The sequence below is a fragment of the Silene latifolia genome, chromosome 1, assembly GCF_048544455.1.
Source record: "Silene latifolia isolate original U9 population chromosome 1, ASM4854445v1, whole genome shotgun sequence".
NCBI classification, from domain to species: Eukaryota; Viridiplantae; Streptophyta; class Magnoliopsida; order Caryophyllales; family Caryophyllaceae; genus Silene; species Silene latifolia.
Window position 1 is genome coordinate 181,561,010 of NC_133526.1, and position 19,762 is coordinate 181,580,771.

The 19,762-nt window shown below is 37.9% G+C and overlaps 1 protein-coding gene across 1 annotated transcript; it reads right to left on the reverse strand.

The window, feature by feature from the left end:
• Positions 1–607: 607 nt before the first annotated feature.
• On the reverse strand, positions 608–2,588 carry LOC141588432 (uncharacterized). Its single transcript, XM_074409876.1, has 4 exons — positions 1,922–2,588; positions 1,674–1,873; positions 1,497–1,568; positions 608–1,162 (listed from the first exon to the last, which is right to left on the reverse strand). Exons 1-4 carry the CDS (start codon positions 2,586–2,588, stop codon positions 608–610), a joined length of 1,494 nt encoding a protein of 497 aa, XP_074265977.1.
• Positions 2,589–19,762: the final 17,174 nt, after the last annotated feature.

The window sequence follows — 19,762 nt, forward strand, 5'->3', positions numbered from 1 at the left end:
AAATGACCTTACGCGAGTTAGAGCCTACCAGCCATGGATCCCCCCAAACCTTAGTACTTAAGCCATTACCAACACGTCTCCTTAATCCGCGCAACAACGCTTCCTTAGCCTCGAAAATCCCTCTCCATGTATAACTTGGATTCGTACCAATATCCGACTGCATAAACGACCTATTGGGAAAATATTTACCGCCGAGCACCCTTACCATCAAGCAATCCCGAGCCGTTAACATTCTCCACGCCTGTTTGCCTAGAATTGCGAGATTAAACTCATGAAAATTGCGAAACCCCAGCCCTCCTAGATGTTTCGATTGACATAGTTTATTCCACGCAATCCCAGGAATTTTCCTCTTACCATTATCCGAACCCCACCAGAATCGTGAGACCAAGGAACGAAGTTCGTCACAAAAATTCCTAGGTAGCTTGAATACGCTCATTGCATATGTAGGGATCGATTGGGTCGCAGCCTTTACCAGTACCTCCCTACCCGCCTTCGACAAAAGCATACCCTTCCATCCTTGTAATTTCCTACATAACTTGTCACGAATTACCCGGGCAATTACTTGTTTCGAATGTCGCACAACCGTCGGGAGCCCTAAATATTTATCCTATCCCTCCACGATCCGCACACCCAAAAGATTAGCAATATGCAGCTGTCTATCCGGCCTAGTGCTGCGGCTAAAAGAAACGGTCGTCTTGGCCAAATTGACAAGCTGCCCAAAGATACCTTCATAAGCAGTAAGAATTTCCTTCACTTTTTGAGCCTCCCCCTCCCTAGCCCGAACAAATAAAATACTATCGTCTGCAAAAAGAAGATGAGAGACCTCTGGAGCTCCACTCGCAACCCGAATACCCCGTATGGTTCCACGTTCAACCGCCCTCCTAATCAGGCCCAAAAGGACCTCGGCACATAAAATAAATAGATAAGGCGATAGAGGATCCCCTTGGCGAAGTCCCCGGCTAGGTCTAAACTCTTCTGTCACCGTCCCATTCACCTTTTTAGTAAAAGACACAGACGAAATGCATTTCATCACATTCCTCGTCCAACCGTCTGCAAAACCCATACGATTAAGAACTCGTTCTAGAAAAGTCCATTCGACTCTATCATAAGCTTTCGCCATATCAAGTTTCAGTGCCATGTGATCGTCACCCTGTCTAGTGTTCTTCATATGATGAAACATTTCAAAGGCTACAAGAATATTATCAGTGATAAGTCGACCTGGGGTAAAAGCGGACTGATTCTCGGATACTATGTCCCTAGAAATTGCTTCAGTCGATTAGCCAATACCTTAGACACCAGCTTATACACAACATTACACAAACTAATGGGGCGAAAATCAACAATTTTGTCGGGCGCCTTTTTCTTTGGAATAAGAACAATTTGAGTTTTATTAAGCCCTGGGGGTATAGGTGCACCACGCAAAATATTCAAGACCGAGTTCACAACTAAAGGACCGACTATATGCTAGTAAGTTTGATAGAAAAGACTGTTCATACCATCGGGGCGGGAGCCTTAAGAGGATTCATTTGGCCTAAGGCAGCGAGAACCTCCTCTTCGTTATAATCGGCCTGTAAAATAGCATTCATACTCCGCGTCACACGATCAGCTACCACCGCAAAAAGATCCTCCTATAGAGAAGGTCCACCCGACGAAAACAAGCCCTCGAAGTAGGCCTTAGCAACACCCGAGACAGCCATAGTCCCCACGTGCTCATTTCCATCGTCATCAATAAGTTTAGCAATGTGGTTTTTCTGTTTTCGCTGACCTGCTTTCTTGTGAAAAAATTTAGTATTCCGATCTCCTTCCTGTAACCATAAAGCTCGGGATCTCTGTCGCCAGAAAAGCCCCTCTTGGTGAAGCAACCGCGCAATATCTTTAATCAGTTGTTTACGTTATTTAATGGCTTTTGCGGACCTACTACCTTCATTAAGACGGCTCAATCTGTCTCTTTTAGTACGTAAATCCCAAACAATTTTTCCTATACTAATTCCTTTCCACTTCTGCAACGCTTCAGCACAACCAACAATAGTCTCCATCAAATCTCCCGTACCTTCGTTCCACGCCCTCTGAACTGCATCTTCACACCCGTTTTCCCCCACCCAAATATGCTCAAAGCGGAATAATTTACCCCCCATCACTTCGTGCTCAGTCCTACGATTTAATGAGAGCTGAATCGGAGCGTGGTCCGACCACTCCCTCACAAGATGCGTCAGCTTAGCTCTCGGAAACAACTCAAACCATTTCTCATTCCCGATAGCCCGATCGATACGCGACTGCCTATTGTACTCCTCCTCTTGCCCGTTGTCGTATGTAAACTCGTAGCCATCGAACTCGACTTCTCTTAGACCACAATCATCCACCGCCTCACGAAAATTATTCATTTGCCATTGAGGACGAGTACCCCCTTTCATCTTAGTTGCAAATAAAACTTCATTAAAATTGCCTATACATATCCAAGGAACATCCCCGTTTTCTGCCCCCAACATTCTCAGCAGCTCCCATGACAAATGTCTATCATTAACCGACGGCCAACCATAGAAACCGGTCACCCTCCACGTGCCCTCATTTCCCTCAAAATCAAACTCCATATAATGAACCGAAGAAGAACGAAACGAACAACTAATCTCCTTACGCCATAAAAAAACTAAACCACCCGATCTCCCGACACTATCCACCTCCATCCCATCATAGTCGACCAAACCAGCTTTAATCCTCCTAAATTCTACACTACTCAGCTTCGTCTCACAAAGGAATATCAGAGACGGGAACTCCCTACGGACAAGATTACGAAGGCCGCCTACTGCATCGGGGTTGCCCAGCCCCCTGCAGTTAAGGCTCAAGAGTTTGTATATAGAATTATTTATTGTATGAAATTAATCAGTATGGTCCAGTTGTAGATATGATATTATGAAGTCCATTTATAACTCAATTCGAAATTAATCAAAATGGCCCATGTTATGAAGCCCATTTATAGCCTAATTCATTTAGGCGGGAAAAGTTTAGAGATTTCTTATTCTTTTAGTTTAAGGGGGATGACAGACTCTTTAGAATAACCGTGCTTATTTTAAATAGTAGTTCAACGATGTAAATTTTAATTATAGGTCATTAAGGTCATGTTATTTTAGGTTGAATGGAGTTAAACTGAAATGAACTGTGCTGTATATAGCTACACTGAATTGAAGTTAGGTGAATAAAGTTGAAATAAGCTAAGCTGAACTAAAGGGAGATGAGCTGAGGTAAACTGAGCTGAATAAAAGCTGAAACTAAATCGAAAGAACGGAGCCTAAGTCATGTGGAGAGAACCTATATGTATGGAGTTAAAAAAAATGTCGTAGGTTGTAGGGCTGAAAAAAATTCTGATACGAATGTTTTATCCGAAGCTGATTCGAAATCCAAATTACAAAATCCGAATATCTGGATACCTTTTAAATTGGATATCTGATCCGGTTTTTCTTGATTAAACTGGACTCGGATGTGGATCGAGAAATTTTAAAACTGGATATCCGAGTCCGATCCGAATTTTTAAAAAACGTAAAAAAAAAATGGAAAAATTTAAAAGCAAATCACGACACACAATGATATACATAAAGGCAGTAGAGTCTAGACGCAAACTGACAAACCTAAACCCTTATAATCTCATCTCACCTATCTAGACCTGTCAAAATCTGACCCAACCCCAAAACCGACCGTAACCCGGCCCGTAAATAACCCGGTTTTTTCAACTCGAACCCGAAAAATACCTGAACCCGTTTTGACCCGTAAAGAACGGGTCGAAACCCGACCCGTAACAAGTTGACTGTTGGGTCAAGGCAATATATCTTTCTTAAAATTGATAATGTCAAATAGGTATTGACTTATAAAATTTTAAGGAAAGATATGTATATATACGGAATGCCACGTCATCACCTCGAACCATATGTCACTTCATCACATCAAAGTGTGTGTTACTCCGTCACTTTCATGACCATATTACGTCGATCCGTATTCTACATCAGCATTGCCATGTTATCATTTCAGGCGACATGCCACGTCATCACCTTAAAGATCCCCCCGTCCCAGTCAATAATTTACAACTGTTTTATACACGATTATTAAGGTAACGAAAGGAATGAGTTTACAATTATCAAAATAATCAAAACAACTTGAAATAAGGAGTAAATATAATGGTCCTCACTCACATGAGTTGATTTATTTGTTAGAAAAGAAAAATGTGAATTATTGACTGAAACACCACCACTACCACCACCACCAACAACCAGGGGCGAAGCTACCTAGTAGCAAGGGGTGGCGGTCGCTACCCCAAACTTTAAAAAATTGGTTTAGAAGACGGATTTTTGCTACCCCAAATATTGCTGAATAGCTAATAAGTAAATGTTATCTCATTAAATGTACAATATACATTGTGATTCAATGGTAAAGGCTTTGGTTTTCAACCTAATGCCCTGGGTTCAAATCTCATTACTTGCATATTCCTTTTTAATTTAATCCTGACTTCTCTCCTTTTTAATTTTTTCTTTTTGCTACCCCAGAAATTAAATCCTAGCTTCGCCCCTGCCAACAACAACAACAACAACAACAACAACAACAACAACAACAACAACAACAACAACAACAAGGCCTTAATCTAAAAATGATTTGGAGTCGGCTGACATGAATTATCCTTTATAACCGTTCATGAGTGAACGCACACCTCAAAATGCGAAAATATAGAAAAGGAAGTGAAAACTAAAAGGGAGTGAAACATAATACAAAAGCCCTAGGTTTTAAAATCAAAGTACGGATTTCTTTTATAAAAACTATTGACCGGGATGCAGGGAGTATTAAGTAGACGGATCCTTTTTTTAGTGGTGTAAAAAATGCGAAATGAACTAAATTGTCTTTTTTAGACTCGCCAAACAAGGCCGAAGCCGACTCTATTCTGCCTTGAAACCGGATCAGATCCGGATTTAGAACTTCGGATATCCGTATTTTCGGATACCAGATATCCGAATTATTCGAATCGAATCTGGATCCTTAAAATTCATAATTCTAAAACTGTATATCTGATCTGGTTTAAAATCCGTATAGATATCCGGATTTACACAAACCTAGTAGGTTGCACATTTTGCTTCCTAAATTATGTTATTCTAGTGAATGCAAAACGGATTTTCTTTCATATCTCATTAGGGCACAAACTTATGAAGGATAATGCAGCCATCATTAGACATGGATTTCAGTGACAATATTTGTTGTCAGGTACTCATGTTGCTCTAGTTTTGAAGAAAAAACAAGAGAATATGTGAAGCTAATTTTAATCCCGTGCAAAAAATACACGGGTTTGTGTAATATTACTCTCGGGTAATATAATTTAATATATAAGGATAAAATTATATTGCAAGTTATACTAATGATAAAATTATGTTACAAATTATACTAATATACTCAGGGTTGAGTTAATATTTTTTTTATTCTTAAAACTTTCATATTTTTTTTTTCTTAAAAATTCGACATACATATAATGTACTCTCTCCAGACTCCAATTCATTTGTTTTTAAAAATTTTAATTCTCACATATTATGAACAACTTTACAAAATAAAATTTAAGGTGGTCATTGGTACATTAAGTGTTTTTTATCCGTATTTTACGAACTTGCTAATTTTTGGGTGAATCTTCGTCTCATTATTTGTAGGGATGTTTGATTAAAATACCATTTATAAATAATATAAAATATAAAAATTAATTATCATGAGTCATAAAATATAACTTAAATATTTTTCTTTATACAATAGTTTACAATTATAAAAATGGCAAAGGAAGAGGATATAATTTTTATGTTAATGTTATATCAATGACATTTCTCTTTTAAAATTCGTAGTTAATAATATTCTTCATAATCGTTGTTCAAAGATGATAGTAAAGAATATTAGTAAGGCAAAAAAAATTGAAGATAAAAAATGATGTCAGATTAAGAGTGTTAGCCATGCAAAAGTATGTTATTTGAAGGAGTCTTGTAATCATGGTTAGATTGAAATAGTAGAAGTGACGGGTGTACAGAGTATTATAAATGATAGTGTATTATGTACCAAAAAAAAATGATAGTGTATTATTTGTAAATTTTTAACGTTTAATGAAACGAATTGTGTAATTGTAGAAATATGAAGTTAGAAATAGAAATGTTGCAATTAAAGATCCTAAAATTAAGGAGCACTACTTTTAGAGATAGAAAAGTCTTCATTTTTTTCTAAAACTAGTTTTAAACCCGTGCAGAAAATGCACGGGTCGTAATTAACAACATGCGTTATCAATTTATCATTGTATATAAGAGCACTTAAATGAATATGATTATCCTTGACTTTGTTTATTGACATCGCAAAACAAACAGCAATGAGAATATATTCAATCAAAATATAAGTTTTTTTTTGTCAGCGGTAAAGATAAAAGCAAAATATAAGTATATGTTTTTAAAATGAATTTTAAATTCATGCTCAATTAAATTGATTAAAAGTATATAGTGAATATAACATGATTTTAATACATTTAAACTGATATAAAGAACAAAGAAAAATCTTATATGGAGGGCCGACGGGAGTGAAAATAACTATATATTATCTCGACATGTTAAAAGAAATGTACATCTATAAATTATACTCCTATAATATTTAGACCAACAATCCTAATGTGCCTAAATTGTAATTGGGCTGACATTCTCAGTTCTTTAAATGCACATATGACTAAAATATGAGTTCAAAACTATTATTCCTTCCGGCCAGATCATTTGTTATCTGTTTTTATTTTAAGTATATTATTCATTCGTTATCTATTTCCATATCAGGTAAATAACTTTTCACAAAATGACAAATATGTCCCTTACACAAATTATAGAATAGTATGACATCATACTGTAAAACGGTCTATTTTTATTAGAAAACTTTTTATTTAATGCTAATAAATAATTTGTATTTTTAGACAATAAAACCGTCTTATTGGACAAAACCGCTTCACAAAAACTACCATATCCCATATTATTCACTACTATCGTACGCCATATTATTCACTACTACGTACTCCGTAAGTCTGTATTACCTACCTATAAATTCTGATTTTGACATATAAACGGATAAACCCAACAAAACATAAACGCTAAACAAATTATACATAATAAAAAATATGCTTTAAGTAATTAACCATACCCAGCCATCTCCTCACTCATTTTTACCCCCTCGTCCCCTTTCATGTGGCTCTCTAACCCTATCTTAAAGTTCTGCCGCACTCCTCATAAGTCACTTCTTATATTTTTAAGCTCCTTTAAACCAATCTTTGTTCATCATCATCTTTCTCTTTTTTTGTGATCCTACCCATTCTCAAGTATCACCCTCACACTTTTCACCTCTTATTCCGATCTCTATCGGGTCTCCACCCTAACAGAAAAAACAAAGATAAATTTTCCTCTAATTTTTCGCCTATCGACAATTTACTTCAATATACATATTTTTTAATCTTTAATGCCTTTTAGATTCGAATTTAATAAATTTAGTGTCAATATTAGAGTTAATTGAAGCGTATAAGTAGAAGAAATTCATGTAAGTATGATCCAAAAATTATACTATCTGAGTTCTTTTATTCGCTTGGTTCATTTCAAAGTGCATATTTTTTTTTCGATTTTTAAAATTTTGTCAATATGTTTTTTTCAAGATTTTTTCAGATTTAATATACTTCTTATTAGACTATTTCTTATTTGTTATATTTTAGTATATTCATTAAGGTGTTTTTTTATGTTTCTTTTAGAGGATTATTCGTAAATATTTTTTTTATTTTTTTTTTGCTTTTTTTCCCCGAAAATCTCCACTTCTACATTAATTTTTACTTGTGTTTTTTTCATTTTAAAAGATTTATCAATTTTTTTTTTTCGAAAACCTTCAAATCTATAGTTTTTAAAAGATTCAATAGTATAATTATAATTATTATGGTGATTTAATTTTTTTAAATAGGTCGATGTATTCGCAATGATTAAGATTTATTTCCGCAAAACAACTATACACATAATATTTTTAGATAGCTGGTATTTTTTTTATTAAGATATTATTTTTTAAAGAATTTATATTTATTTACTATACTCCGTACTTCCTTTTTAAACATCATTTTCTTTGAACATGAAACTATTTTTCTTTTAATTTTTTTTTTATGTAACAGTTGACTTGTTGAAATTAAAAGTCAAAAAGATTATTTAAAGTGGGTTGGAGAGTGATAACTGGATTACAATTATTATCACTAATTATTGAATTTGACTAATTAAAAATTGACAATTGAATAATCAGAATAGGAGTAGGAATTTATTAGAGAGGAAAGAGGATAATTAAATGAGATGTAAAACATGGGGGGACTCATACAAAGCCAATTTTCTGAATTTTATCGGCCAATCAGAAGCCTTTAAAAAACGTAGCTTTTATACTAGGTAGATGAAAGGGCCAATAAAAAGCTTAAAAAAACCTAGCTTTTATACTAGGTAGATTACATGAAATTGACTTCACTACTAAAAACAAAATGATACGAGTACATAATACTTTACAGGACTTACTGAAGATATAGGTGATAGTGTGATACAATAAGAGCCAAAGAACTTATGTAATTTTCTATGGTTTTTTTTTTTTTTTTTGAGGGGATTTTTTTTTTCTATGGTTTTAAGAACACATGTTAAGAAATTAACTAATTAACATTTATATAAATAATTCAATAATTATGGTAAATGTTAGTTCTTATATCAATTTTTGATTTAATTAGCTTCTTAACATGTGCAGAGAAAAACCAATTTTCTATATTTGGTGAGACTAATGTCACACATTAATATTCACATTAAATTCGTAATAACATCCATAAATATATTGGACTATAGAAGACTGTTTTACCGACAATTATTGTATAAGACCATTTTATAATATAAGACGACGTGTTTACATGTAAAAGAACTGATTTATGGATGCTAATAAATGAGTTTCTAACCAATTAAAAAGTCTTTTTACACTAAAAAAAATCTTATTCTATCATTTGTGCTTAAATAAACAACTTCGGTTTTGTTTTTTCGGCTGAAATGAGCTGAACGGAATAGAACTGAGTTAAACTGAATAGAGTTGAAGTATGATTTCATTTTTGTGAAGAAATGAGCTGAACTAAACTAAATGAAGCTAAATTGAACTAGATTAAAATGAGTTAAAATTAAGCTAGAAATAAAGAACATGACCTTATTCCTTTGGACTACACCAGTTACATATTTTTTTGTGATGAGAGAATCCGCAACCGCTACCTTTAGTGCGCACTGGGTAAATCCTCGGGTATACGTAATAGCCTGTAAACCACGTTTACCAAGGTGAACCCGGAGGGGAGAGTTGTGCCATCGTTTTCTAGGAAGACGTGTTTCCAAAACAAAAAGAAAATACGGGTTGAGAAGGAACAAGCATACTTCAAAAAAGGAGGATACACCGCAGGTCTCTACTGGCAGGCACCAGTCTTTGTGACGGGTGGCCGACCGTTGGATCAACCCGCCAATCACAACAGGTAGCCAAAAACCCAGTACTCAATAGCATTCCGGTCATTGAGTAGAGTAGGACCATGAACATCAGGAACAAAACCAGGGAAAAGCTTAGTAACAGGATAGGTGGCACTCAAGAGTGACAGACTTGAAGTCTAGAAAATATTAGACCTGGCAAAAATAACCCGACCCGAATGACCCGGCCCGAAAAGGCTGACCAGAGACTCGAAATTGACCCGAGCTACATCACCCGAATGTGACCCGAAACCTGAATTGACCCGACCCGACCCGAACATGACCCGAGCTTGCGTGACCCGTATTTGACCCGACCCGAAAATGACCCGATCTCAAACTATCCAACCCGAAAATGACCCGGCAAAACATAACATTAATTGAACCGAAAAGACTTGAAATGACTTTTTCTCTCTTATTCATTGACCCGAAAATGGCCAAACCTGAAATGACCCGACCCGCTTGACCCGAAATAGACCCGACCAATAAACCCGAAACCCGAAAGGACCCGACCCAGCCCGAATTAACCCAAAATTAGTGAAAGACCTTAAATTACCTGACCCGAGTTCGCCCGACCCGAACCCGACCCGATTGACCCGTTTGTCAGATCTAAAAAGCATAGACTTTGCTACAAAATTGCTTTTAAAGAGGGTTAAACTCGAGTTCACTTTTAACCCCTAAACTCTTCCCTTACGAGTTACCCTAATTACATTTAGAAGATTGCGATTAGCTCGAAAACTTTTGTTAGGTCTCGATTCTATCAAGATTCTTCACTTTTTGTGTCAACAACCCATTAGTTTGAGCACCTTTAAAAAGTCTTCTCTATTTCCAAGCTAAGCATGCCTTTCATTAGCCTGCTCTTAAAAATTAACCGAATGACCGTGATAGAGATTAGAGATAGTTATTTAACCGAACTAGTTTTATTCCCGTGCAAAAATTGCACGGGATTGAATTATCCAATATTTAACAAAATGCATAAAAATAAAATTAAAGTTGCACGTAACTATAACTCAAATATAATATTAAAAATAAATAATAACACATCAAATAGTGATGCACTCATATGATATAATGCAAGACACGAAGTATATTATTTATGTTTTACAATAAATATAAACGGAAGTGAAAAGAGATATACTCCGTATAACATTTTCTAACATTAAAAAATATAAGGCCCAAATATTTAAAAAGAGTTTAGAAAAATAACCATCCATCTTCATAAATCCATTTTAGTAAATGATCCAATAACTTAATAGCCCAAACTTTATATAAAATCATAGTAAACCTACACCCATAATTCCATAAATTAACTCATCTACTCCCTCCGTAAACCTAAAGAATTTACAACATTATTTCTCTCTTCAATTGTCCCTCTTTTTTCTCTCCAGCAACAAACAAAATGATACATTTTCCACAACAAAAACTCTAATCTGAGTTCTTCTAAACAATATAACTCATTTTCCCCAAATCAATTAGCCCCCAAATTTAATCTAAGTTGTTAAAACACCTTTTTAATCTTTTTGTCTTTCATTTTTCACTCCTTTTTCTCATTTTCTTTAACTTAAGTTTCTGGTGGATTTTTTACCCTTTAAATCTTTAATGCAAAAGAGGGATAAAAAGAAATGGAGGAAGCTGTTGTTTGATGATCATCAGTGAAAACCCAATAAAAGTGTTGATCTTTCTCATGTTTTTGTTATTTTTATGTTAATTAATTAATGTAGAGAGCGATTCATTCGTGAATTTATTGTAATTTTGTTTTTTTTAAATCGATTCATTCGTGAAATTTTGGTAGGGGTCGACATAACTTATAATTTCTAATCTTTTGTCAACCTATCATAGAAATTTATTGTAATTTTGTTTTTTAAATCGATTTTGTATGTAGATTTTTTTTAGTCGGTAGAATTTTTACACGGAATAAATAACAACTATTGTTCAAGACGGAAATTAAACACCAAAATATCAGTAAATGTGGAGAGAGGGTAATTAATTCCCCAAAATTTAGTAGGGGCCCACCAATGCTAAATTTAAGCAACCAATAGGAATCCAGGAAAGAACCTAACTTTTATACTAGGTAGATGACCGTGATAGAGATTAGAGATAGTTATTTGAACGTTACAAATTTATCACACAGAAATAGAACATCATATAATATGGAACATGTTGAATATTACATACCAATACTGCGCATTGAGTAGGGTGAGTGGCCAGCAAGGGTTGGTGTTGGGAGCCGGTTTATGAGATAAGTAGTAGTGCTAAAGGCATAGGGCCAGAGGGACGTGGGAAGGTTGGCATGGGTGAGGAGTGCAAGACCTGTTTTAACTATATGACGGTGACGTCTTTCGACTTTCGGCGTAACCATTATGTTCGGGTGTATGTGGCGGAGTGGTGTAGTGAGAAATTTCGTGATCTAGGAGTGTGTGATTTAATTTTTGGTATTCACCCCCATTGTCGGAAAAGAAACGTCGTATTGGTTTTTGAAAAAAAAAAAAATCTACGAGAGCTTTAAATCGAGTAAAAATGAGAGTGGTTTTGGATTTTCGTTTTAAGGGAAATAGCCAAATATATTTGCTAAAATGGTCAACGAAAATTACATAGTATTTATAGTTTTCTCTGTATAAAATTGGAGCAGTCAAGAGGTCTGAAAAAATAAGGTCGAGTGGAGCAGCGGAAGTAAACGTGGAATTAGAAAATGGTAGCTTTGTGCTTTTATTCATGTGGCATGCAGTACAAGCATTGAAATCAGAAATACGGAAAGATAAACTACTATTAATTAATTTGATGGTGGCATAAGATGGGTAGCCAAGCCTATGGTGCCAGGAAAGTGGAGATGGTCTTGTGGTTGTAAGATGACGTGTGGTGGTGGCGGCGGACTCCACTCATAGAAACCATTCCTAGCGGGTCCTTGGAGAAGCGTTGTCCTCGTCGGAAGTTCCTTAATAATAAAAGAATTAGATGAGAAAGTGACAATAGCGTTGTTATCACGACAAAACTGAGATATTGATAAAATATTACGAGATATTTGAGGAACGGGTAAAACATTATTAAGTTTAAAAAAGGAGGGATGATTAATAGAAAATGAACCTATATTCGCAACTGGGAGGGTGGAACCATCACCTATGACTAGGTCATCAGTACCGATGTAGGGTGTGTGAAGGGAGAGAGTGTCCAAGTCATGGGTGATGTGGTGCGAGGCTCCGCTGTCAAGGAGATAGGAGTTGTTTGGGTTGGGTTTAGGGGTGTTCAACGGTCCAGAACCGGACCAGACCGCAATGACCCGCGGACCGGACAACTCCATATCCCAAACCCGGAGACCGGACCGGACCGGAACCCTTTAGATCCAGTTTTTTCCGGTTTTGGACTGGACCGGTTCTATTTTTAAAGGTAATTTGAGATGATTTTTTTGCTTGGACCGGACCGGAGACCGGTCACAATCTTTATATGGACCCGGAGACCGGACCGAACCGGCCATGAGTAGCCGTGTGTGCTTGGGGTGGGTTCTGGTTGGTGTGGTTGGATGGTAGGTCAGGGAAGACAATCTGAGGGTAGAGCTTGCGGAAATAAGGACAGTCAGCAATCACATGACCAGTAGCACGACCCATTGACATCTTCCTTTGAATGGTCGTGGAGTGACAGTGCTGTTATGCGTGTAGGGGCGTGGATTAGGGTTAGTGGAGATGTTGGTGTTATTGTTCCGGTAATAGGGGCGGTAGTTGTTATTGTTTTGACGGGTTGCAGCGTTGGCAGTGGGTTGGAAAACGGTGTTGGTTGGTTGTTGTTTTGTGAGAAGTTCATGTTGAATTAACTTCTTGTGTAGTGCTTCAAATGTGATGGGTGTGTCACGGGCTCGAATGTATCCATGATAGGTTTATAGGTCTCGTAATCAAGGCCTATAAAGACATTGGTTACGACATCTTCTGGATCAATAATTTTACCCATAAGAGCAAGTTGGTCTATACATGATTTGATGGTATTCATGTAATCAGTGATGGTTTGATCGGTGGTTTTGACAATGGAATTGAGGCGATCTTTGAGTTGCAAGATGTGACCTCGGAATCGGTTAACGTAGGTTCGTGCAAGAATGTCCCATGCCTCTTTCGATGTGGTGGCACGCACGATGAGGGATTGCAGCGCAGGTGATAGCGTGCCCATGAGAGCACCAAGGATGAGACCGTCTTGCTTTAGCCAGGTTTGGTGAGCGGGATTTGGTTGCTCGGTTTTTTCGGATTGGACAATGGTGGGTGGTGGTTGAGGGATGGTTCCATCTAGGTATCCTAAAAGACTATAGCCAAAGAGAATATGGGATAGTTGGAATTGTCAAGAAGAATAGTTTGGGGGGTTGAGTTTTACACAATTGTTGAGGTTAATGGATGTGAGTGGTTTCGATGTTTCGCCGGGGTTGGGGATGGTTGAGTCGTGGGTGGCCATGGTTGTTGATTTTCGGTGGGAGGGAGATAATAGTTGTGATAGTGGTGGCTGGTACTTGTCAGCTCTTGTATATCATATAAGAGTTGAATATATTTAATTGATTATTGTATAAACATGTTACAATATAATATATAGTGATTACAAAAGAGATAAATAAGGCAATACAATTGTGATTAGCATGATTTGTGCTGTAAACAAGGCAAGATATAATTTATAGCTATAATTACAATATGAAATAATAATCATGGTTGACTTTGCTTGATTGTAGGAATAGATTTATCCTTTAATTGATTCTTGTGATTATCTTCTAAGATACTAGGTTTAAACCCGTGAAATTCACTGGCTTAAAATTTTATTAACATAGGTAATCATGATTAAGATATATAATTCATTTCAGGGTTAATGATTATTCATTAACTATGCCCAACGATAAGAAAGAGGAACACAACCCTCTCTCTTATCAATTGGTATGAGTTATCAATTATCACATATTGTGCTCCCGTATAAAGTCCATTAGCATAATTTCAACTTAATAAAAAATTATTAAGTCACACTTAACCATAAAAATATTCAACTCAATATTAAAATTCTAGTTTGTGTTTTAATGGATATCAAATTGCACATCCAACTCTTATACTTGCATAAATTGACTCTACGACAAATACTCTTTTGTACTCTTTATGCATTTGACCCGTGTTAAGATTTAAGACGGATACAGGACTTACCATTCATGCTTATTGTAATACTACGGATTTTCATAAGCTAAGTACTCGACCGAGTAGAGCCTACTCGGCCGAGTAGTGCTAATTGTGTATTCTGTTTTGGTTCTGCCGAGGAATACTCGACCTAGTATGATGAATACTCGACCGAGTAGAGGATACTCGGCCGAGTATACTCCTTACTCGGCCGAGTATCCGGTCTGGCGATTAATATTTCAGCGGTTCGATGCGGGAGTGTTTGGGTTATTTAATATTAAGAATCAGTTTCTAAACGTCATTTTTCAACCCTAATCATTTTACGATTACTCTAATCACTCTTTAATCACTCTCTAATCCTCCATTGTGTGTGTGCAATCGTTGTAGTTCTTGCATTCAATCCTTCATTCTACTGTTGGTAAGTCCTTGTTCTCCATGTCATTTATGTTCTTTTAGGGTTTACTGTATATATATGAAATTGGGGAAAAGGGGGATTGTGCATTGTGTAATTGTGCTATGTGGTTATTGTATAGGAGAAGACTTCGTAGAGAAGCCTTTCTGATTGTTCGGTTTCCGTATTGCTCTTATTGCTAAGGTAGGGTTTCTCTTACTCGGTACTGTTAATTGATTGAGATTGCATATATTTTATAATTGTTGTTATCTGTTGATCATTGGAGGTTGGGTGTTGTGGTGACGGTGTTGGTGTGGTTGTGTTGTGACGGTTGTGGTGTTGTGACAGCTGTGATGTTGTGTGTGTGATTGTGGTGGAGTCACTTGCGGGAGTGGCTTCACACCCTAGTTCGCCCTCCGTGGAACCCGTCACGGGAGGGGATGTGCACATTAAGGGACAGGGATTGTTAGTCGCTCGTTGATGAGCTCGACTAGGTGGGGATGGGCTGCGATCACCCACTGGCGGCGAGGATTACCTGTTGCGATGGGTAATCTGGCAGGGCTACACACTTCGGTGTGTAGTCGGTTACTGTGTGAGATTGGGAGACCGGGGATGGAGGATGATCAGCTGGTTGTATTGTTTGTTGTCTTATATTGATTGAATAGTACTGACCCCGTTGTTGTTTGTGGAATCTGCTGTGATCCATTCGGAGATGGTGAGCAGGCTTGACAGGTATTGTTATTGGTGAGTTTGGGCAGGTCATGGGGGAGTTGTCATCACCAGTCGTAGCATCACAGTTTCGAGTCTTAGTTATGATTTTGTAGTTGTCAGACATTGGATTATTTTATTGAGCCACTTTTAGATTTTGGTTTGATGTAAACCTTTATGCTTTAAGATACTTTAATAAATGTGCTTATTTCAGACGCTTTTGATATATACTAACCTCGGGCAACCGAGATGGTAACACACCTTCATGGTAGGGTGGTCCTGATAAGGCACCTTGGTATGAGGGGGTGTTACAAAGTGGTATCAGAGCCGAAGATTTCGGCACCTAAAACAAATGAACCTAAAGAACTTAGGGAGTCTAAATAAAATGAACCCGGGGAGAGTTGTTTGGAGCTACCGCAAAGACTTGGGAGACGTCCCGGAGTCGCAATTTGGCCTTCACTAACTCGAGCCGGTCACATGGGGAAGTGTGTTGAGAGTTGTGTCGTATATGTGCATGTATGTTAAGGTTCATGGTTGGAACAAGTGGTGATAAGGAATGTGTATATGGATTCGAAAGAGTATGTCGAGAATTGAAACGAAGTAGAAGGAATAATATGTGAAATTTAGTGAAACGGTTTTAGCATGTGAATGACGACATGGTTACATGTTTATTATGTGGCAATCGAATTCCTGTTGATATATGTTTGTATTTTGGGGTAGAAAGCATGATAAGGGATACTGTGTATCGTTTGTAGCTCGTTTAGCATGACTCGGCCGAGCAGGGCAGGTACTCGACCGAGTAACCAGGCACTCGACCGAGTCTTGTTTAGCAGTAAGCAGAAGTTGCTACTGGATGTTTTTACTCGACCGAGTATGTAGGCATACTCGACCGAGTAGAGCATACTCGGCCGAGTATTGTTTATACTCGACCGAGTATGCATTTTGTGAATTTGAGGTCGGCTACTGGAGTCGACTACTCGACCGAGTATCGGAGATACTCGACCGAGTAGTCTTTACTCGAACGAGTACTGTCTGGTACTCGGCCGAGTGCTTCTTTGGCGAAAGATCGTTACATTTTGAGCCGTAGGCTTTTGTGCTTACGTTTCCTTGTTTCTTATCAGCTCAAAATGCCGCCCAAAAGAACTGCCGCACAAATTCAAGCTTCTGAGATATCCCTTGACAAGGTTGCTCGTATGATTGAGCAACAAGATGCTCTTCTTGAGGCTCTTAAGAATGTGGGAAAGGGGAATGAGAGGCCGGTGGATGCTACTCAGCTTAGCATCATCATCGCTCGCTTCAACCCTCCCACATATGAGGGGGTTGGGGAACCAAAGCTGCTCGAGAAATGGCACCGTGAGATGGAAAGTCTCATGGAAGTGGTTAAGTGTCCCGATGATATGATTGTTGAGCAGGTAGTGTACTACCTGAGAGGTGAAGCCGCCGTGTGGTGGCAAAATGTCAAGGAAGATGCTAGAGCTTACTACCAGGCCGAGGGTCTGGGAGTTATCCCGTGGTCAGGGTTGAAGAGCGCTATGAGAGAGAAGTTTGTGCCGGAGCATATCCGACACAAGATGAGATCTGAGTTTGATTCCTTCACCATGTCAGAGGAGATGACAGTCACTGAGTACTACCATCGATTTCTAGAGCTATCTCGCTATGTTGAGGATATGCAGTTGGGACAAAGGGGTTTGGCTCTCCGTTTTGAGAGGGGTCTATCTGCCAAGATCGTGAGCCGTCCGCCATCTGGGGTTGCCACTGACCTTAAGAAAGTGTCTTTGAGGGGTCCAAAGGGTGTTAGGGTGTCCTATAGAGGGTTTGTGGTAAAACCTAAGTGTAAGTTCATAACTGTGATGACTTTAAAGTCATATCTGAGGAAGAAGTGCCATTTGATTCTCTGTCATGCGAGAGATAGCCGAGTAAAGCCGCAGACAGCTGCTGAGATACCTGTGGTGGGAGAGTTTGATGATGTCTTTCCTGAGGATATACCGAGTTTGCCGCTAAAGAGGGATGTTGACTTTAGTGTGGATCTTAAACCAGGAACAGGTCCGATATCCAAGGCACCTTACCGCATGGCACCTAAAGAGTTAGTTGAGTTGAAGAAACAGTTACATGAGTTGTTAGACAAGGGTTATTGTAATACTCCGTATTTATAAGTCTTGGGGTACTCTATCGAGTAGGCCTTACTCTGTCGAGTAAGGGTAAGCTGCGTTTTAGAAAAGTTTCTGACCTGTAGGGTACTCTATCAAGTAGCCTTAGGTACTTGATAGAGTAAGGGGGTACTCTATCAAGTAGCCTTAGGTACTCGATAGAGTAAGGGGGTACTCTATCGAGTAGCCTTAGGTACTCGATAGAGTAAGGGGGTACTCGATCGAGTAGCCTTGGGTACTCGATCGAGTAGCCGGTTTTACGAGGAGTTTTCTCGGGTTTTGTTAATTATGCGATTAAGGTATATAAGCTTTGTCGTCATTATTCTAAATCACTTTTGCAAAACCTAAATTACTGTTTAAGAGAGAAAGCAAGAAAGTTCTTCATCCTAATCGCATTATTAGCAATACCCGGAGTTTGGAAGGTCGGTTCTGAGCGTTGATTATACCGTTGAGTTCCTTGCGTCGAGGGTAAGATCTATGTACCCTTTTTATTGTCTTTCCTTTAAGTTGGTTAAACCCTAATCTAGGGATTTGGGGGTTTTTGAGTAGTTTGTGATTTGGTAGCATTTGTATGTTGTATGATAGGAGGAGGTTTCGTAGAAGAGCCTTTTTGAGACAAATTTGTAGAGACCGTCTCGATAGTTGTGCTTTCCGGGTAGGATTTCTACTCAGTATTAGTCCCATAATGGGATGATTGTTGATGTGTTGAGATTGATTGTTTAATATCGTAGTTGCATTGTGACGGTTGTGATTGTGATTGTGATTGGTTGTCTCTGGTTCTCGAGATGATTCTCGGCTGAGTGGAGTCACTTGCGGGAGTGGCTTCACGCCCTAGTTTCGCCTGATAGTGAGGTTTGTCGCACTCCCCAAATCAAACAATTAACTCAACTAATGTAGTAGGGTAGTCGAGGTCGAACCACAAGGAGATCAAGTTTGAGTATTAGTTTTGTCTTAGATTATAGATTAGCTACGCGAATCATGAAATTGGTTGATATTAAACTAATTAACTAAATTAATAACTACTAAAACAATTAAAGTAAGAAAGCAAGTAATAGAAATGGCAATTCAACAAGAGAAGTGAAAATGAGCAAGAAAAGATTAAGCCTAGAACTCGGTTCTCCCACAACAATTCGTAACTTCACACAATTAATTCCCTACGCTAATTATTCGGGTAGACGGGCAAGGAGGAGATGGCTCTAATTCGCCTAAGACCCCCCTCTCGGGTTCGAAATAGGACACTAGCACTACCCACCAACCCCCCTCTCGGGTTCGAAGGTCGGAATCCCTAACTCAACACCTAACAACCCCAAAAACGTGCACATTTCCAAGGAAGTCAAGAATTTGGTCAAGGTCATTAAGTACTCATCGTAATCCGGGTCATCCCACTCCTCCTCTCGGAGGTCGATTTCAAACGCTAGTCTAGAGGTACCCTCCCTTGGTTCTTCCTTTCGGTCTCAACCTAGGTTAGCAATAGGGTCGAATCCCGGGTATCCAATTTACAACCTAACCAACTCTCGTTGGTGGACAAGGGTCACAAGTCGACACTACCCAAAATTAATCCATAAACCATGTAATTCCTCTAAACTATCCTCACCAATTTCCCCAAATAACTAGCCTTTATGAGAATCAATTAGTGAAATTACTCATGTCGGGTCAAACCGAGTCCTAGTGGAAGACTACTCACTAATCATTACTAATCTAACACTAAACACATTTATAATTACTCTAATCATGAAATTAAACAAAATAAAGTAATAAAGATTGAAACTTTAACTAATCTAATTACTAAACATGAATAAATTAACACTAAATATGTTAAAGTAATAAAGACTAAAACTTTAACTAATTAAAGAGACTAAACTAAGTAAAACATAAATATAA

What these genes read in the sequence shown, in the direction of transcription:
- LOC141588432 (XM_074409876.1), bottom strand. Translation starts at nt 2,588, where the DNA reads ATGGAGTTTGATTTTGAGGGAAATGAGGGCACGTGGAGGGTGACCGGT. An exon ending in ATTGAGCCGTCTTAATGAAG is followed by an intron (nt 1,874 to 1,921) that starts GTAGTAGGTCCG and finishes AACTGATTAAAG; the next exon opens with ATATTGCGCGGTTGCTTCAC. An exon ending in TTAAGGCTCCCGCCCCGATG is followed by an intron (nt 1,163 to 1,496) that starts GTATGAACAGTC and finishes CATCATATGAAG; the next exon opens with AACACTAGACAGGGTGACGA.